Here is a 21,880-nt window from a genome sequence, read left to right on the forward strand (position 1 = left end):
GGTTCTGAGACTTTACAAGCTAGAAAATAGGTGGTATGTGGTGGAGGCTGCTGCTTAAATAATCCATAGCTCTCTGCTCTGCTCTGAATTATATTTTCCAGTAAGTGCTGCGGTATGGTGAGATTGTGATAGATTTTGCAGTCTGGCTTTTATAGAACCCTTTGTTTCTTTTCCTTCTAGAGCAGACATTGTATTATTGCCAGGCTGATAATTGCTCCAGGGTTCCCTGTTTAATGTCCACAGGGGAGTTTATCAAATCCTACTGTAATGAATGGTACCCATGGTTTGGATATTACATAGATAAAACATGCAAACGTCACACAAAGGTACACGTTAATGCTGCCTATGAAGAGAGTACAATATTTCAATGATTAACCCCTTCAGGACCCCTTTCATTCTTTACTCCCAGACCAGCCTGAACCGTAACGTTTTTATTTTTCCATTCACATAGCCATATGAGGGCTGTTTTTTTGTAGGATCTGTGCTTTCTATTGGCACCATTTACAGTTGCATACAATGGGGTGGAATTATAAAACAAAAAACACAATTCCACCACAGTTTTATGTGCTTTGTTTTTGCAGTACGATTACAAGGATGCAACATTTATATAGTTTTTCTGGAGCTTTAGGGCTCATTTACATGACCGTTGGTGTCCCGTTCCCGTATTGTGGACTGCATTGTGGATCCGCAATACACGGGCACCGTTCTGTTGTCATTCCACATCACGGATGCAGAACCATTTATTTCAATGGGTGCGCAAATCCGGAGATGTGGAACGGAAGCATGGAATGGAAGACTAGGGAAGCACTATGGAGATCTTTCTGGGGTTCCATTCCATGCCTCTGCATCGCAAAAAGATAGAACATGCTCTATCTTTTTGCGTAACGGAGGGATCGCGGACCTATTCAAGTGAACGAGTCTGCCATCCCCATGCGCCTGCCCCGCGGAAGGTGCCCGTGCATTGCGGACCGCAATTTGCGGTTCACAGCACGGGACACCAACGGTCATGTGAATGAGCCCTTAGGTTCTCCAAGAGTATAAAATGTCCCCTCATGTGCCGGGAAAGGGGGTGATTTGTATTTTATTTATTTTTTTAACTTTTTTTCTTTCTTTTACACTTTTTAATAGTTCTCCTAGTGAACTTGAGCAAGCAATTATTCTTCTCTCATAGACTTCAATGCATTAGTGTTGCAGTCTATGAGCATTTCACTATGTTCCTATGAGGCCCTGCCACAGACAGGGTCTCCATAGGAAACTATCTGCGGCAGCCTCGGATTATTCAGGAGGACCAATGCTGCTGCACATGCTATCCGGCTACTCTGATCTCCGCTAGGGTGCCGCTGCATGGCTGAGATCGCGTGCTCCTGATTTTTGAGCTCCAAGATGACGTGGTCACATTTGACCACAGCATCTGAGGTATTAAATGTGTGCGATCGACGACATCAATCGCATACATTAGCCCTGGGCATCTGCTGTTTAAAAAAAAGCAGGCACCCAGTGGCTACGGCCCGGTGGCTATCTCTGGAACTGCCATAGAAATGAATGAAGCAGTAGTTTGTATGCCCCACCTGTTCTTTTGATCAGTGGGGGTCCCAGTGGATCTAATAGTTAACCCCTATCTTGCGGACTGGGGATAAGCTTTACCAACTAGAGTGAAATTTCTCTTTATCACCACCTGCAGGTCACAGCTCTATTTGCATTCTGTGCCTTATTTACATATAACCCTGTTAAAGTGCAGATTGGTACAACATCTGCAATGGACCTGAATATATAAGCATTCCCCTGTGTGTTACATTTTAATATTGTATTAAACTGTTATCTTGGTAGAGCTTTCACCCAGCTTTCCACAGACCTTAAATGGCATTTAAATCAAAATCTAAGATTTGTTTTTACCCCAAATAGAAAGTGTTTCTACTTAAGAACTATGAGAGCACCACAGGGGTACTTGATTGGTGTTGCACGTCGTGGATGCTGCTTTCTGAGAAAGGCCCCTCCAAAGGAGCAGTAGAGAATAAATCGTTTTGGGGCTCTTTCCATGTATATAAGACCCATTCCCTTCATAATATATTTGAAATGCAAATTGTACGTATGACTCCCATTACACACCCCAAAAAGTATACGATTACACTCCAGACCCCATAAACACATACAGTCCCCCCCAAAAATTACAGAACCACAAATTTATATAGATACTACTAGAAGCCCTAAACTAATAGAGAACCCAGAGCAGACCCCTTAAAAACTACAGACACCTGCTCCCCTAAAAATAGATATAATCTAAAAAATAGACCACCAAACCAGACCCCTCAAAAAAGACCCCTCGATAAATATAGACCCCAGAACAGACCCCAAAACTAAATTACTGAAAAACAATACAGTCCCAGAACACCTAAATTAATACAGACCCCCCCTCTCACAGAGCCCTCCCTGATTACTGAGCCCAGCCTAGGCCCAAATTAAGGGCTCATGCACACGATGTTGGAGGTTTTGCGGTCCATAAATTGTGGATCTGCAAAACATGGATACCATCCGTGTGCATTCCGTATTTTGTGGAACGGTACAGCCGGCACCTAATAGAACAGTCCTTTCCTTGTCCATAATGCGGACAATAATAGGACACGTTCTATTATTTTGCAGAACAGACATACGGACATATGTTTTACCTGCACTGATGCTTTGTAGAAAACTATCGGACCATGTGCACTGCATTACGTTCACTAGATGCTACTGAAACAATCTGTTAGGCTAGGTCTACACGACGACATTTGTCGCGTGACATTTTGTTGCACTAATGTCGCGCGACAATTTTTATAATGGCAGTCTATGGTGTCGCACTGCAACATGCGACATGCTGCGACTGCGACGCGACAGTCGCAGAGAATCCATTCGAGATGGATTTTTCTGCGACTGTCGCGTCGCAGTCGCAGCATGTCGCATGTTGCAGTGCGACACCATAGACTACCATTATAAAAATTGTCGCGCGACATTAGTGCAACAAAATGTCGCGCGACAAATGTTGCGCCCTATCTGTCGTGCGACAAATGTCGTCGTGTAGACCTAGCCTAATAGTATTTGGTATCAGCATGTTTTCAGTCTCTGGATGTTAACAAGAAGGTTTCCATTCACTGACAACAAATAAAGGTCTTAGGCCGAATGCACACGGCCGTGAGCGGTCCGTGGAACCGCGGCCTGGATTCCTCCTGAGAGCAGGAGCGCACGGCGTCATTGGTTGCTATGACGCCGTGCGCCCCCTGCTGCCGCCACAGTACAGTAATACACTGGTATAGATCGTACCAGTGTATCACTGTATTGCGGCGGCAGCAGGGGGCACACGGCGTCATAGCAACCAATGACGCCGTGCGCTCCTGCTCTCAGGAGGAATCCAGGCCGTGTGCATTCGGCCTCAGGCCTCATGCACACGACAGTATTGCTTTTTCAGTGTTTTGCGGTCCGTTTTTTACGGATCCGTTGTTCCGTTTTTTGTTTCCGTTGTGTTTCCGTTTCCTTTCTGTTTTTCCGTTCCGTTTTTCCGTATGCCATATACAGTATACAGTAATTACATAGAAAAAATTGGGCTGGGCATAACATTTTCAATAGATGGTTCAGGAAAAAACGGAACGGAAACGGAAGACATACGGATGCATTTCCGTATGTGTTCCGTTTTTTTTGCGGACCCATTGACTTGAATGGAGCCAAGCACCGTGATTTGCGGACAAGTATAGGACATGTTCTATCTTTTCACGGCACGGAAATACTGAAATACTGAAACAAAATGCACACTGAGACACTTCAGTATTTTTTGCTGAACCATTGAAATGAATGGTTCAGTATATGTTCCGTATACTGAGCTCAAAAAACGTCCAGTATACTGAACGCAAAATACTGTCGTGTGCATGAGCCCTTATGCTGAGAGACATTAAACACAAATGGGGTCAATTACTAAGACCAGAGTATTACACTATTTCTTGCTGGTGTCAGATGTGCCACAATTATTAAGAGGGGCACGCCTTGAATAATTGTGGAGGATCTCTGTAGCTCGCTGCTGGTCCAAACTGAAATCAATACCAGCAAAGGAGCTCCGCACTGCCCGCTGTCCACAAAAAAGTAGCCAAAATTGCTACATTTTGCACAAGTGGTGGTGCGCCAACTTTGCGACTTTTTGACACCATTTTTCTGTTGCACAGGGGATGAAAAATCTCCCCCATACTGCTACTTTCACACTTGCGCTTGATCGGATCCGTTCTGAACGGATCCGATCATATTAATGCAGACGGAGGCTCCGTTCAGTACGGATCCGTCTGCATTAATAACTTAGAAAAATTTCTAAGTTCGCAAGTAGCCTGAGCGGATCCGTTCAGACTTTCAATGTAAAGTCAATGGGGGACGGATCCGCTTGAAGATTGAGCCATATGGGCTCATCTTCAAGCGGATCCGTTCCCATTGACTTACATTGTAAGTCTGAACGGATCCGCACGCCTCCGCACGGCCAGGCGGACAGCTGAACGCTGCAAGCAGCGTTCAACTGTCCGCCTGTCCGTGCGGAGGCGAGCGGAGCGGAGGCTGAACGCCGCCAGACTGATGCAGTCTGAGCGGATCCGCTCCATTCAGACTGCATCAGGGCTGGACGGAGGCGTCTGGGTCCGCTCGTGAGCTCCTTCAAACGGAGCTCACGAACGGACCCATGAACGCTAGTGTGAAAGTAGAAAGATGCCTAAATCATGGTAGCCATCCCTCGCCCCTGCTCATTGCAGCACAGGCTCAGATGTGCATCTATTTCACTGCAGGATCTAACTGTATTTCTAACAGATGCAACTTGGCTGAACCTCTTCTTTGCCTCGGTCCCTGAATACATTGGCGCCCATCCCCGGATTGAATGCAGCAGCTGCTGTAAAAGCAATCCTAAAAGTTACAGGATGAGGTCTGAGCGGCTGCCATGATTAGTGCTTTACTCCCCTCATTCCCATTAGGTCTCGGTTCTGGTTCTTGTGTTGTTTATTGTGTCTGACGCTCACTCAGCGACTTCATTCTGTCCTCCTATACTGAGTGCTGACATAGTGCTGAGCACTATATAGGGGTCCTGAAGACTTCAACCCCTTTTCCTTTCATCTTATTGAGCATACTTGCCAGCTTGGGATCCATTAGTGCAAAATGGAGCATGACCTTCTGCCGGCAGCTCCAATCATGATAATTAGCTTTCAGAGATAAATAGGTTTTGTGTGCAGTGGAGTATTCACTGGGGCAGGGATTGTGCTGGGCTTCATGTGAGGCTATGAGAGTTTCAGGAGTTCTGTTTTGGGTTGTAGACTAGATACCCCAGCCCTGTACCCCACATAATCTGGTAGATTCAGCTCCTACAGCTGCTCTGTGGCATGTAGAGAAGGTGGCAACATTCCCTTCCCAATGGGCAGTGTTACATGAGATAGGAATCATGCCACCTTTCTTTGCTGTGTGAGTGTTCCTGGCTCCTGTAGGGGGGCATCATTTTTATAATACCTGTGTACAATACTGCTGGATTTAGTTGGTACGCTTCTTCAGATGTGCAACAGTCTAGCCAAAGGACCCTCTATAATCCCTTCTGAACTATCATTTGCACCCCCTGCAGCGGGCGCTGTGCCTAATGGCAGGCTGTAGGGAATCTACAAGGAGGCTCAGTGGCTAGCTCATGCACACGGCCGTTGCCCGGCCTGTTTATCCATTGGGGACCACAATTTGCTGTCCCCAATCTGTGCGGCCGCCGCAAACCTGTTCAACTTGAATGGGTCCGTGATCCATCTGCACCGCAAAAAATAGAACAGGTGAATGGGTTCGTATTTGTGATGCGGTGCAAAAACGGCCGGGCCCACTGTTTGGGGACCGCAATACGGGCTCAACCGGCACACGTTCGTGTGCATAAGCCATTATTAGGCTCCATTCACACGTCCGCAATTTCGTTCCGCATTTTGCTGGGGTCCTGGATTCAAATCTGACCAAGGGCAAAACCTGTGTTTGTGCAGATTTCCTCAGGGATTGTGCTGGGCTTCATGTGAGGCTATGAGAGTTTCAGGAGTTCTGTTTTGGGTTGCAGACTAGATACCCCAGCCCTGTACCCCACATAATCTGGTAGATTCAGCTCCTACAGCTGCTCTGTGGCATGTAGAGAAGGTGGCAACATTCCGTGGATCCGCAAAACACGTTGCGGACGTGTGAATGGAGCCTTATGCAGTGCTGGGGTCCTGGATTCAAATCTGACCAAGGGCAAAACCTGTGTTTGTGCAGATTTCCTCTCAAACTCATACTGAGAAGTAACTTTAGACCAGGCATCCTCAAACTGCAGCCCTCCAGCTGTTGCAAAACTACAACTCCTAGCATGCCTGAACAGCCTACAGGTGTCAGCCTACAGCAGGGCATTGTGGGAGTTGTAGTTTTACAACAGCTGGAGGGCCGCAGTTTGAGGATGCCTGCTTTAGACTGTGAGACCTAATGGGGATAATGGGTGATGACAATCTCTGTACTGCGCTGTGAAATATGTTAGCTCTATATAAATGAATAAAATAATAACTAAATGATTTTCCTATTTCATGACGTAAAGTCATAGTTTTATTAAAGACACGGAGGCGAGTATTGCTATCTCCTTCTTTACTTTCCACCAATAGCAGCAAAGAAGAAATTTACATAATCATAACAATAAAGGACCCTCCCCTGATAGATCCTATAATAAGCAGTGTCCTCTTCATCAACTTCCTCTTTCTTGACAACCGCGACACCAACTGCAACTGTAACAGGAACCGGAACTGGACCCGAGAACTGCAACCAACGGGACCCACGAACAGCAGAATCAAGCCAACCTGGCTAACACCTCAGGAAACCTGGAACCATGGAACAGACCAAACACCGTGGAGAATTCAGCCTGAAACAGAGCAAACAATATAGCCAGTGTAAGAAACGGGTCAGGTAATGAACGAAAAAGCGACCCTGGAAACAGTAGCACACAGCCAGGTCGGTGAAAAACATAGGACAATAAATAAGACATGATATACATCAAATATACATAAATATCAACTAAAGACAATGTAAACAGTCCAACAATAACACCCCACAAAAAAGGGCGGGCAGGAGAAAATCCAGGGCGGGCAATACTCGCCTCCGTGTCTTTAATAAAACTATGACTTTACGTCATGAAATAGGAAAATCATTTAGTTTTACATCAAGACACGGAGGCTCATATTGCAAGTTCAAAGTTGACCAATAATGGAGGAGAACACATGAGGAGGCGGTCGGAAATAAAATTCCCGAAATGTGGAGGCCCTAGACCAATCCGCCAAACGCAAAATGTCCTCCAAACGAGCCCCCGAAACCGCCAGGGCAGTGGCAGCCGCGCCCCTGGCCGAATGAGCGGTAAAGACCGTTGTATCAATCCCAGCAAGGGACATGACCCACTTCATCCAGCGCGCCAAAGTGGGGCTAGACACAGGGCCAAAAGGATGGCGAATAGAGAGGAACAACTGTGGAACGACCACAGAGCGGTGAGCTCGAGTGCGCAACTCATATTCCCGCAAGCAAGCCACAGGACATAGCGCCGGGGAAGACGGGAAACAGGGAAAAGAGACAGACCGAATATTGGTCTTGGTGCGCCGCGTAATGTTAAAGGTGACGCCCTCAGGAGAAAAGGACCGAGCATCATGGTCCAGAGCCCTGACGTCAGAAACCCGCTTACAGGAAATAAGGCAAAAGAGGGTCAACAACTTGGCCGAAAGCTGACGGAGGGAAAGAGACGCGTTCTCAGGCCACGCAGTGAGGAAAGAGAGGACCAGAGAAACGTCCCAAGTGGTAGTGAAGCGCGGACGAGGAGGCCGAGCCAAACGAGACCCACGCAGCAAGCGCGACACCAAAGGGTGCTGACCCGCCGGAACACCATCAAAACCCTGGTGGGTTGAAGAAATCGCCGAACGGAACAAATTAATGGTCCGATACGCCTTTCCCGCCTCAAAAAGAGACGTAAGGAACTGCAATAAATGGGTCACAGGCCCCGAAACGGGATCAAGGTTCCGTTCCACGCACCAGTTAACCCAAGATCTCCAAGCTGCCCGGTAAGATCTTCGGGTGCCGGGAGCCCAAGCGTTATCCAGGAGGCGTCTAGTTGCCTCTGAAACTCCCTCGACCTCTCCGGGAGTCCCGAGATCCAGCACGCCAGAAGCTGAAGGGATCCGTCGACCAGTAGGGGGTGGGGCACGCCCAGAGGGCCCTGGAGGAGATCCGTCCGAACCGGGAGGAGGAGAGGTACATCCACCAGGAGTTCCAGGAGCATCGGGTACCAGGCCTGAGTCCCCCAGAAGGGGACCACCACCACCAACTCCGCCATCTGACGACGAGTCTGAAGCAGCATCCTCGGGATCATGGCAAAGGGCGGAAACGCATAGTGTAGAGTCGAAGTCCAGTCCTGGAGAAACGCATCCACCGCCTCCGCTTCCGGATCCGGGCGCCAGCTGAAGAACCTGGGAAGGTGGGTATTGAGCCGCGACGCAAAGAGGTCTATGGTGCAAGGGCCCCAGATGGCCGAAATCGAGCAGAACGTCTCCGGAGCGAGCCTCCAGTCGCTGCCGTCCGTGAAGTACCGGGAGTTCCAATCCGCTCTGTAGTTGTGAAGACCCGGGAGATATTCCGCCTGCACCATGAGGTCCCTGGAAAGACAGTAGGACCAGAATTCCTTCGCGAGGCGAGCCAAAGTAGCCGACTGAGTGCCGCCCAGGTGATTGACATAGCGGACCGCCGACACATTGTCCATGCGCAAACGGATACACGCATGGGCCATGCCATTGGAGAAACTCCGGATTGCGAACGAACCCGCCAGAAGTTCTAACGCGTTGATGTGAAGACGGCTCTCTTCCTCTGACCATCGACCACCCGTGGAAACGCCTCGGCAGTGGGCACCCCAGCCCTTGAGACTCGCGTCCGATTCCACCACGAAATCCGGTTGGAAACCGAATATCGCTCTGCCGTTCCACGCCTCCAAGTTGTCTATCCACCAACGGAGCTCCTCCCGAGCCTCCTGATCCATAACCACCAGATCCGCAAAGGTGGCACCGGCTCGAAGATGGGCGATCTTCAGTCGTTGTAGGGCCCGATAGTAGAGAGGCGCCGGGAATACCGCTTGAATCGAAGACGCCAACAAGCCAATGATGCAGGCCAGATGGCGCAGCGACAGGGAGGTAGCCGCGAGAGCGTGTCTCAACTCCTTGCGGATCGCCCGCAATTTCTCCATCGGGAGGCTGAGGGACTCCGAAACAGAGTCCACTGTAAAGCCCAGGAACTCCATCTGACGAGATGGCGTGAGGACCGACTTCTCGGGGTTCAGCAGGAAACCGAGGTCCGTCAAGAGTTGTGAGGTCCACTGAAGGTGTTGCAGCAGCGTCGACTGACACTGATGCATAACGAGGATGTCGTCCAGATAGATGACTAGCCGCACACCCCGACACCAGCAGCCAGGCCATGACCGGACGCAACAGTTTGGTAAAGCACCAAGGTGCTGACGACAGGCCGAACGGGAGGCACGTGAAACGCCACACTTCGTCCCCCCAACGGAAACACAGAAGATCTCTGGATGCCGCGGCAATCGGGACCGTCAGGTACGCATCCTTGAGGTCCAATTTTACCATCCAGTCCCCTGGAACTAACAAGTCCCGAAGGAGGTGGATCCCCTCCATTTTGAAGTGGCGATATCGCACCAAAGAGTTCAGGGCACGGAGATTTATCACTGGACGCATCTGGCCGCTCTTTTTCTGGACTAGAAAAATGCTGCTGAGGACACCCCCGGAGGTAGGGATAGCCCTTTCTATTGCCCTCTTCTGGAAGAGGGACCGGAGTTCGATGTCTACGAGGTCCCTGTGTGGGTGGGCCAGCCCCAGTAGCGGGGGGGGGGGAAGCATGAGCTCTGGAGATCCCGTGAGCTCTATGTGAAACCCCCTCACCGTAGTCAGCACCCATGGGTCTGACGTAACCGTGGACCAAGCATGGGAAAAATGACGGAGTCTGCCCCCGACACAAGGATCCAAAGAAGTCCCCACTGGGAATAGACTTACCGAAGGACTTGCGAGGGTTCTGGTTTCCTCGAAACGACCTCGACCGCCATTGGCCGCCTCTGGCCGGGAAAAATGGAGGAGGGCTTCTCTGCTCCTGGAAGGGTCGTCCTTGTGAGTAGGAGCCTCTGCCCGAACTGCGGGCATGGAATGCGGAACGGCCGGACAGTCGGCCCCTATCACTGCCGGCCCTGGTGGAGACCCGACCCCGGAACACCCTACGCATGGAGGATTGGGCCTTGTCTAGCGCCGTAAATGCCCCCACATATCTACCGAGGTCCTTGATAAAGGAGTCCCCAAAAAGAAGACCATTAGCGTCTTTACCTGCCTCGGTAAGAGCCAGATTAGCCAGCTTAGGGTCAATCTTAAAAAGTATGGCTTTACGCCGTTCAATGGCCAGGGATGAGTTAGAGCTGCCCGCGATACAGATGGCTCTCTGTATCCAACCAGAAAGCTCCTCCGGGTCAATTGGAGAGCCGTCAATTCTGGCCGATTCGGCCATCTCAAAAATTTTGGCCAGAGGACCAAAGATGTCTAGGAGCTTGTCCTGGCAACTCCTCAGTGCCGAGTCTAACCCCTTACGGGGATTCCAGCCAGTTTTGGCCAGGAACTGGGTCATCTTCGGATCCAGCGAAGGCGTCTCACAGACCTTGCTTGGCACTAACGGTCTGGGACATTCGGATCTAAGCTTACTGCGCGCCTCTTTACTTAGAGGACGGCGCACCCAGTGCTCCAGATAGGTGCTCACGTGGGCCGTTGGCAGCCATTCTGATGACCTAGGGTGGTGAAGGGCATCAGGGTCAAACAAGGGGTTGCCAGAGGGATCCACCAGGGAAGGAGCCGCACTAGGGGCGGTGGTGGCAGGACCCACAGACCCAGAGGTGGAAGGCACAGGGTCAGTAGTGCCAGGGATGTCATAATCCATCTCCTCCCCAGAATGGCCGCTCGCCTCCGCGTTAGCCTCCGCATCAGAATCCAACTCTGATTCTATATCACTGTTTTGTGCTCTAGCACATTTCCATGTACGCGCCCTTTCTGCCTGGCGCGGCAAGGCTCTTTTGCGCGATCTATGCGCGCTATCAATGGTGGCTGAGATCACACCGGTCTGTTTCTCCTGTACATTAGGAGTCTCGCCAGCGGCAGGCTGCGGATGGGTTATAGGCGACAGACTAGAGGGGCCAGGAGCATGGGCAGATAAGGCCTGGGCTATAGTTTGGGATATCATGGATGACATGGATCCCATGGCCTCAATGATTGCGCTGGAAACAGAGCGCTGCAATTCTAGGGCCTGCATATTCATATCAGCCCTCCCAGGTTCCCCAGATGGTGGTGGGGTAGGCCCGGATGGGGATCGGTCAGAAGACATATTAGTCGTCTAAGGTGATAATAATAATAAGGCACCCTGTGAACCTAAGGGGAACCTAATTAGGGCAGGGGGAAGCTTAACCAACCCAAACTAATCGACGAGGGGTTAGTCACCCCAGGAGCCGCAGAGAGAAGGAAGCGCTGCCGTCCGGTGCCGATGCAGAGCCGAAATCCCGCGAGAGTACGCACAAAGCACCCCCAAAATGGCCGCCGAGATCTCGCAGCCGCGGGAAAACAAATCGGGACTTGCGCCGGAGCGACGCGATGCCGTGGAGCGCAGCGAAAGGTGAGAGGGGTAATACCAGGGCCTGGGGAACACTTCCGGACGCAGGACCCGGCCACAGGCAAAGCGGAACAACAAATGGGGGAACCGCCAGTCACAAAATCACAGCTGGAGGAACCGGCACCCAACGATAGGGGAGAAACAAAAGATGGGTAAAAAAGAGGGGGGGGGGACCCCCCAAGGAGGTAAAGAGGGCCCAGAAGAACCAGAAGGATACAAAGGCCCCAAGACAATAAAATAAGGACCAGGGGATAAGAATCCCAATAAGCAAAAGCGCATACAATATGGAATCCTGAGCGAACTAAAGCTCAGAAAAATCAATCCTATAACCACAGCAAACAAGCAATAAGCATATAGCAAAATAGAGGTTACTTATCTTGGTGGAGCAGCAAAGAAAGAGGAAGTTGATGAAGAGGACACTGCTTATTATAGGATCTATCAGGGGAGGGTCCTTTATTGTTATGATTATGTAAATTTCTTCTTTGCTGCTATTGGTGGAAAGTAAAGAAGGAGATAGCAATATGAGCCTCCGTGTCTTGATGTAAAACTAGTATTTGTAACTGATGATGCTATGATTGTTATTGTGCATGCAGGAGTCCCTACACATTTGTCATGTGGACTATAGGCCCCACAAGATATTGCATTGTAACTGGTTTCTTTGCAACCCCTTTAGCTGCACCCCCCAGTCTTTGGATAAAATCTGAGCACCCTGCAGCTCACTGTCTGCTGCCCCCTGTTCATAAGCTGCAGAGATTTGGTTTCTCAGTGTCAATGTTTTGCAGACAGAATTGAATAAAACCGTATCACCCCACGACGAGTCTTAAGGGTTATGGAAAACTATTGTGTATAAAAAAATTTCAGCTCTGTTCTGACCCATGTCCTCCACCCATCATTGGTCTATCGATGTTTCTTCTGGACGCAGGACTCCGGGTCAAAAGCTTGGAGGAATTAGCCCCTGCCCCTTAGCAGACATGCGCATGATCCTCCTTACAGACTATTAGATGCTGTAGATATTGAGGTGAAGATATGAGCTGGTCTTTCTAGTCCTATCAGCAACCTCCTGCATGCTAACCATTGTGAAAATACTGGCTTGATTCTTCTTGAAACTCCTATAGAAGTGGATGGAATAGGCTAGGAGTTGTAGTTTCTCAGCAAATGGAGTGCCAGAGGTTGCCAATCTCTACGTTAAAGGCTTCTTTGTAGCTTCTTTAGAGCCCTAACAGCACGGGGCCCAGGGGTGAACTGAGGACTTAAAGTGGCCCCATTTTGTAGGCGAGTCCAAATTTACAGAAGGCAGGCCAACAAAAGTAGTCGGAGCCAGCAATACCATATAGTGGCTCAAAACACTGCCCCAGCAGAGCCGAATACCACAATGCAGCACAATATACTGCCCCAGCAGAACACAATACCACAATGCATCAAAATATACTGCCCCAGCAGAGCCAAATACCACAGTGCAGCACAATATACTGCCCCAGCAGAACACAATACCATAGTGCATCAAAATATACTGCCCCAGCAGAGCCAAATACCACAGTGCAGCACAATATACTGCCCCAGCAGAACACAATACCACCGTGCATCAAAATATACTGCCCCAGCAGAACACAATACCATAGTGCATCAAAATATACTGCCCCAGCAGAGCCAAATACCACAGTGCAGCACAATATACTGCCCCAGCAGAACACAATACCACAGTGCATCAAAATATACTGCCCCAGCAGAACACAATACCACCTTGCATCAAAATATACTGCCCCAGCGGCACAAAATACCTCCCCTAAAGCTGTTACTCTGTGGTGGCTGGCACCAGCTGCCATGTTCTGTTCTCCTAATCCAGTTTCTGCAGGATGGCAATACAGTTGAATTCAGGAGTCACGAGAGCATCTACAGCTGCTGGCCAAGTACATAAGTACTTGACACTCCGAGTGTTAATTAACCCTGTGAGCGTCACATCATTACTTACCAGGCTGATGGCTGTGAGGAGGGCTCAGCGGTTCCCTGTGATCTATGGCCAGTCCACTCCTGACTGTGCCCCAGTAATGGTTGGGCCAATCATTTTTCCCATAGGAAGTGCAAACCAGGGGTTACAAGCACCCTGCAATCCAGCAGCGGTGGCTGTGCTTGCATACTAGAGGAAAGGGTTCCAGACTCTTTGGTGACTGGGACCGCTTTTTCCTATAGTGTACAAGCACGACAACCACTCCTGGATTGCAGGGTGGTCTGAACCCCTGGAAACGAGCAGTGTATAATGTGATAGAAAAATGAATCAAGCCAGCAAAGGGGGCAATATGGACAATTACAGTACATTAGTAAGTGCCTTGTATTCACTTTTTTACATGATAAATTACATTTGCTGAAGTGAGACAACCCCTTTGGGGGTGCACTCTCATTTATTTAAGCTGTGTTGCCCATATAACATAATCTATACATGTAGTAATTTATTTTTTATAATTTGTTCTCTTGATAGAGAAGAACTAGCATGGAGCTTGAGTCACGAAATGGAAGACAGAGCAAAGCTGTAAGCTGGAAAAATACCGGTAAGACTTGAATCTCGTCATCAAGTGGAATTTTTAGGCATCTGCATAATTTGTGGGATTTGCAAATCAGAAAAGACGTATTCAGTTTCTCCCTTTCTCAAAACCTCAGTGATGCTGAAGCTGCCTCGGTCCTCCTGAAGCTTCTGGTTTGTAGACATATTTTAAATAGTGATGTTTACTCCTTGTTTTCTCATCACGTTAATATTGTGCTTGCTCTTGGGTTGCCATAGTAGCATCATCAAACTAACTCTTTTGTGCATGGACTTCCTGTCAGGTGACCTGTGTTCTGAAGGTCACATGACCATGCATCGTTGCAGAGGTAGTTTGCTACTGCTATCATGGCAACCCCAGAGCAAGCAGTTGTGTGAGCGATATCTACCTTTCTGCAGCCATTGATAACAAGACAGAGAGAAAACAGAGCAATGTGTGTATTAGAAAGTCGCACTGCATTCAAATTACTCTCCATAACTGGTTCCCTTTTAAACTCCTGCTTTGGCACACTTTAAGTTCATTATAATCCATGCATACTTACTGTGCTGCTCTTAGACAATGCACATGAATGGCAAATAATATTGTTTCTGAATTTCTCAGCATCTATTGTGGTCACTGCCGACTCAGAAGATGATTTTTCAGATGTTATGATAGAGGAGGACGAGGGTATTACCTTTGTTGCTTGTGCAACAGATGAAATTCTCCACAATGTTAAAATCTCAGGTAAGGGGATAGGAGATAAGTGCCAGATTAATTGGGGTACAACTGCTGTGTGCGCCGCCGATCACAAGAATCGAGTCCCATGGTCACATGAGTTTGCTATCATTCTGTTCTATGGGACTGCCATATATAGCACTTAGCTCTCTGCAGTCCCATAGGGATGAATGTTCTGAGGGGGTCACAGTGGACCCTCTCTGATCAAACATTTATCCCCAGTCTTGCAGATAGGGGCTAGGTACTGGATGTGGGAAAATTCTTTAAACAAGCTATAAGTGTGAGACTCATGGTGGTTTGTGCATATGCAAACAGCCCACTGTCTCTATACATATTGGATAAAGCAAAGATCAGACTCACAGGTTCAGTCCTTTGTTTCTCCACAAAAGTGGTGTCAAGGGTATATAACAGCCTCTTATCTCCCACTCCATCCATAGAAGTAACATTTTTGAAAGCACATCTAATAAATGATGGCCTACATAAACTTTATTATATCCACAGGAATGTTGGGAGTCTGTCAAAGTCCTCGAATTGCCCCACCATCACCAACTATGGCTGAGAAGGTTCTTCCATGGAAAGGGGAGCCAGATGAAAACATGGTCCGTATCTCTTTAGAGACTACAAAAATAGTCCCGGTTGATCTACAAAAGTCCTGGAAGCAAAGCATCTCCTCTTTAGAGAGCATTGGGTCTCCACCAGCTCCTGACACCAACTCAGATGGAGCTAAGTGTTTGAGGCAGGAGATTTGCAGTCCACCCACCCTTCAGACTCTGCCAGAGACCTGCAGCTGTTTTCCTTTCACTGGTTCTCAATCACAAGGTATAAAAAGTCATTTAGGTTCTGCAGACATCCAGCAACAAGAACTTCAACCATTAATGCCCCCGGAAGACGTTTTTGGTTTGAGTCCTGTGTCTATCAGGCAGAACCATAACAAAAGACGACTGCAGCTTCATCGAACTTCCAAAATCTGAAGCTCTTACGGTTGGGGGTTGGCTCTGGTTTAATAATCTGGCCAAGATGGCAGTGGATTCATGTCTTTGATGAGGCATCTGTAGCCACATACCAAACGGAGAACCTTAGCTGTGGTGGTGACATCAGCAGATGCCATGTTCCTTGACATTTTTTAGTCACTATAGGCGTGCATAGTACATTAGGATGTGCACCCGTATAGCCCTAATTAGTTACATTTTAAAAGAATAAGGTTCTCATAGTAGACAGGATCCTCGGGTGATGAGTCCATCGTTGTAGATTTTCCTTGGAATTCATCTCAGCTTTGTCTTTTCGCATTTGCATTGGTTTTGAAAACTTCATTAGAACGTAAAATGAAGAAGTATGGTGGCCATTCCTGGTGACTTTCCGTACTATTGGACCTAAAGGAAGTCCATAAAAACATGAGGAGAACATGCAAACACCTTTTAGATGTTGTCCTTTTTGTATTTAGTGGCAAGAGAGTAGTGCTGCCCACCAGGCCATCCTGCTTCCCACTGAACTGCCATGTTGCATTCTGCCGTTATTTGCGTTTCATTGTATACCTATTGTGGACAGATATACATGTCCATTCATGGAAACCTCTTCATCTAGTAAGCGCGTCGCCTTCTTCTTTGTAGATGACAGTGTTACTGTCTTACAAGGACAGTTTTTTCCTAATACTATCATTTTGTATAGTTACTATTTTTCTTGCTACAATTCTACTAATTCTGTATTATTTATTCCCATGCTATCGCTGAAGAGCTGCTGGTATAATTAGTTCTTGTCTTTTTTTAGGCATCGTTATTTCTTATTGTTTTGCTACAGAAGTTTGTTAATGCATCATTGCTATGTTTCCTTCCTTATTTAAAGTATTAAATAGACCTGTCAATCTTTCATTATTGGACTTTTTATGTTGCCCCGGCAATTATAAGCCTATAAGATAAAAAAAATGCACTGATAAGCGCAGCACAAAGTGCCTCCCAGGTGAAAGCTAATATGGGATATGTTGGAGGGACAGTCATAGTATAAAGAATTTGCTAGCTGTATAGGCTTGTGTATAGCTCCTGCAGGTGAGTACTGGAGAGTATTCTTTCCCGTAGACTGCGGTATCAGATGAAGGCCTCATGCACACGAAAGTTGTTTTTCTCGGTCCGCAAAACGGGGTTCCGTTGTTTCGTGATCCGTTTCCGTTTCCGTGGTGATCCTTTATTTTTGGAGGATCACCAGACATGAAGGAAAGTAAAATAAAATCTAAGTCAAGTTTGCCATGCAAATGATAGGAAAAAAACGGACGCGGACGACAATCTTGTGTGCCTCCGTGTTTTTTCACGGACCCATTGACTTGAATGGGTCTGCGAACCGTTGTCCGTGAAAAAATTAGGACAGGTCGTATTTTTTTCATGGACTGGAAACACGGATCACGGACGCGGATGACAAACGGTGCATTAGCCGAGTTTTCCACTGACCCATTGAAAGTCAATGTGTCCGCAGAAAATCACGGAAAACGGAACAACGAACACAGGACACAACAACGGTTGTGTGCATGAGGCTGAAGTCTCAGCTGTGCTTTTGTGTTTTAGGGATGCAAGTTTAGTATGTGACCTTATCTGCAGCTCCTGGACTTTCCTCTGTTGAACTGAAGAAGGAATTGAATAACTGCACAAGTCATGAGAATCATATTTTTGCAGGTAACATTAAGTGTTCATTGTAAACTTAAGGCTGTATCACATCAATCACTAGTTACTATCTTAAAAAACATATGCACACACACATTTGCAACCATTTTTAATGCTCCGTGCATCTGCTATGTACACCTTGCCAGGCCAATTTTTTATTGCCCCAATGTATCTAATATAAAATATTAAGCAACTGCTTTAGGTTCTTATCTTATAATTTTGGGTCTACAAGACTGCAGACCTGTGCATCTCCATGGTAACAGACTACAAACAAACCCTGTGTAGTCTGACCCTGCAGTCATAATTTCCTCCATCTGTTCCAGAAGCGGAACTTGCAGCTTATGAGCCCCAATGCAAAATCAATAATAGGATCTTCAACGACCATTCCTCATTTATAGTCTCCTCATATGGGGAAGTGAGACCGCATGGTAGGCCCTCTCAGGCTACTGGGCCCAGATGCAACCCTCCTCTCTGCAACTCCTATAGTTACACCCCTGACCCGTTCCCAACATTTTGCTAGCATGCATTTAGTATTTCACCAAGAAGTAGGGGAATGATCAGGATCAGACTACGCAGAGCTTGTTTGTTGTCTGTTACCATGGAGAGGCATAGGTTTGCATGGGCGCTATCTAAACATAACAGAGAATTTTTAATCAAGACCTACTGCAAAGCTGCTTAATTTTTCATGTTAGATGCAGTGGTGGCAAAGATGGTTTCAAAGATGTACTTGGCTTTAAACATCTCCTACGGTTCTGAGTATACAGCTCCCATGCATATCTATGTGACTCCATGGATTACAAATAAACCCCATGCGTGGTCTAAGCCTCCAGTAATTCTAGTAATGTTATTAGGTCCTGAAGTTATCTGATGTAGACCTATTCTATATTCTTATGCACATAAGAGAGCACTAGTTTCAGTCATGCTTTCCTTCATCTCCATTGTAAATCCCACCCCCTGATGCTCTGACTGCCAGAAGTGCTCCTAATTTATTATGAGGCCGGAGACTTGTCATAAATTAGGCGCTTTCTCCTCCAGCGCAAGGAAAGTGAAAGTGACCTGTGTAAAAGCTGGTCTTTGTAAATGACCCCCAGTGACTTTCAATAAGACCATGCATAAAACCTTTGGGTGAATGGAATGATTATTTTTTTTTTAAATATAATCTTTATTAGCTTTTATCATTTTCGTTCCAGTAACAACACGTCACAATAATATGATAATTTGACAGGTGTTAACACATGTGGTACATTACATCTGGGGTATGATAGACAGAATTATATATGCGTGTAGCTGCACAGCAACAGGTATTACTTGCATACTGATAAAATGATCAAATTGTGAAGTTCAAAGCCAGTCATCCAGCTCATAACAAGTGAAAATAAACTCCTTGTCCCCCCCCGTCCCCCCGTCCCACCCTCCCAGAATGATTCCCCCCAGTATACCGGATTCCTGTAAGTACTATACTTTAATCAGATAGCAACCTTCCCAGAGTTCCTGCTATTTTACGTTTTAAATACCATTCCGAGGACAGAAAAGGTGACATTAATTCCTCCAGTTCCAGGTTGGAGTAAGCCACCGACATAAAACCTTCCCATCTTTTGAAGAAGACCTCAATACGCTTTCCTCTAAGGGAGTTCGCCTCTATCCTCTCCAGATCAAAGCATTTTTTGACATGCTGAAGCACTTCATTCATTGTAGGCAGTTGAATGGAATGATTTAACTCATTCCCTGTGCTAGCACCCCTGGAATTGACCAGGTAAATGTCACCGTCATTGCACCGCAGTTCAGTCAGAGGTTGCAGCCACTCTAAGTAACATGAATATTGTTTTTCTTGCCTCCCCCTTACTCAGTGTGGATAGAAATCCCAAGCTTTTGTAGAGGACTTGTTAAATACCTTGTCACCACCTGCACAAAGGCGGCAGTGTTGACTTGAGCAGCCTGACCAATCCTCCCCCTCCTTGTCTTAGGAACCTAAGTCATGCAGTAGCTAGAAATACACTGAGGACCGAGCAGTGAAGCCTGTACACAGGATCCTCCGTCTACACTATTTTCGGATCGGAGCAGAATAGTGAGGACTGGGAATACGTTTCACCCGTTATCACTGGAGGTAGGATTGGCTTATCTATATACTATACATTTACTGTATGATAAAAAGTTATACAACTTTATAATAGACTTTCTATTTCAATTCCTCATCATTTCAACAACTCTGCTTGTTTTCAACAAACAGGAGTTCATTGTTTGCATTTATAGGCTGAAAACCATTCTATAGTGGAGAGTTTGCTACAATTGTATCCAGTCTACACAGTCCTCTGTGAGCAAAAATCTTTCTCCTGTCCTGGTAATGTGTTGCAATGTAATCTAGAGCCACATACTTCTCACAGCTGAGAATCTGCTACAACTGTATCCAGCCTAGACTCATCTGACTGAAGTCCAAGATAGAGTCCTCTATTTGATAAAACTGTAACAAACTCTCAGCTGGGAGAAGTAATAGGTATGGACCCTTTTCAGCCTCGAGAATAAAGAATGTTCACATTCACTGACAACATGGCATCGTTCCTCTGTGTTTGGGTTGAGTTTACAATTTTCATTAACTCTTTTATCTGAATTTTGTTAAATAATTACTGTAACTGATCTGTTAGATCCCAATTATTTCTTGTAACATTGGGGGTCATTTACTAACAGCACTACACCGGTATTTTGCATTACAAAAGTTGTAAGCTCCCTTTTTGGGACTCTCTAACTCTTGTGCAACAACATTTTGTCACATCCAGCTTTTTTATGCTGTCCTCGCCACTGGGGAGAGGCAGGGGTGTGAGGGAGGCCAGGGCGAGGCCCAGCCTTGGGCCCTGGCTAATTTATTAACACTGATGCCTGGAAACAGGCCTGAAAGTGAAAACGACACTAGTCAAGAGCCTGGAGTAAATTTCGCTCCAGTTGCGCAGGCTACCGGAGATGCGCCTAATTATGACAGGGCCTGCAACTTGCATAAATTAGGCACTTCTTACGTCAGCACAGGGGCCATTAAAGACCAGCGTAAAAAGATGGCCTCTGATAAATGATCCCCATTGAGTTTTATTGTTGATATCGTATTTTAAATTGGTTGCATGAAGTAAGGCAGTGAATGCCCCTCAAGAACAGCAGTGGACATCACTTCACTTGTAGACGTAGGACATGACTGGTGCACAGACCTCTGTTTGTACTTGGCTGTGAGTGGTGGATTACTCTGGTCCAGGTCACCGGATTTCTGTATGTCTTTTGGGGGAGGGGAGTTCTAGAGGCAAAGTGTGATCAGCAGACAAAGCTTTGATGCACATTTATGTTGTAGTTAAAGTTTCCATATAGAAATATCTCCATACAAAGTTGAGTCACTTCATTAATACATTAATTATCCTGTACTGATCCTGAGTTACATCCTGTATTATACCTCAGAGCTGCACTCACTATTCTGTTGGTGGAGTTAATGTGTACATACGTTACTTATCCTGTACTAATCCTGAGTCAAATCCTGTATTATACTCCAGAGCTGCACTCATTATTCTGCTGGTCAAGTCACTGTATACTCACAATACTTATCCTGCACAGATCGTGAGTTACATCCTGTATTCTACTCCAGAGCTGCACTCACTATTCTGCTGGTGCAGTCACTGTGTACACACATTACTTCTCCAGTACTGATCCTGAGTTACATCCTGTATTATACTCCAGAGATGTACTCACTATTCTGCTGGTGGAGTCACTGTGCACATACATTACTTATCCTGTACTGATCCTGAGTTACATCCTGTATTATACTCCAGAGCTGCACTCTCAAGGCTGCAGATTTTTTAGCTGAAATCTCCCAACATTCTCTGACCATTCAGTGTCTGAATAGAGCTATTTCTGGCTATTTGTATTTAGGGACGTTTAATCTTTAGTCAAAGGCCTGTACAATTGTATATTTTAGGAAAAACTATTGACCCCCTTCATTCTTAGAGCTCAGCGAGTCCTTTGGTGCTATTTCCATTCATTTTAAAGTACTTCTCTACAGCTTTCGCTTCCTTCAATGACAAGCTGACTCCAGAGGGGGTACCTTGGTGGACCCCAATGTATAGCTGTTGTGGGGGAGCATCCATCATCCTGGCTAAGAGATGGAGTGGAGCGTGGGCACCCCGACAGCTGCTCCCTCACATTTCTTGTCCAGTTTGTCCAGTATACAGCTCCTTCAGGTAGCTCCTCACTGGAGCGTCACGGGAGTGTGGGATAATCCAGACAGGATCTTTTCATGACTAGAAAGCAGATCATTTTACT

General features: G+C 46.9%; 1 protein-coding gene across 1 annotated transcript in view; it reads left to right on the forward strand.

The window, feature by feature from the left end:
- LOC122920102 (sodium/hydrogen exchanger 5-like) overlaps window positions 1-15,919 on the forward strand; it is a 144,164-nt gene extending 128,245 nt beyond the window's left edge. Inside the window, exons 16-18 of the mRNA XM_044269311.1 lie at window positions 14,174-14,243; window positions 14,835-14,957; window positions 15,450-15,919. Of these exons, the coding sequence (XP_044125246.1) occupies window positions 14,174-14,243; window positions 14,835-14,957; window positions 15,450-15,919 (663 nt within the window). The remainder of the gene's footprint in view (window positions 1-14,173; window positions 14,244-14,834; window positions 14,958-15,449) is intronic.
- The last annotated feature ends 5,961 nt before the right edge of the window (window positions 15,920-21,880 follow it).

The sequence above is a fragment of the Bufo gargarizans genome, chromosome 10, assembly GCF_014858855.1.
Source record: "Bufo gargarizans isolate SCDJY-AF-19 chromosome 10, ASM1485885v1, whole genome shotgun sequence".
Taxonomy (NCBI): domain Eukaryota; kingdom Metazoa; phylum Chordata; class Amphibia; order Anura; family Bufonidae; genus Bufo; species Bufo gargarizans.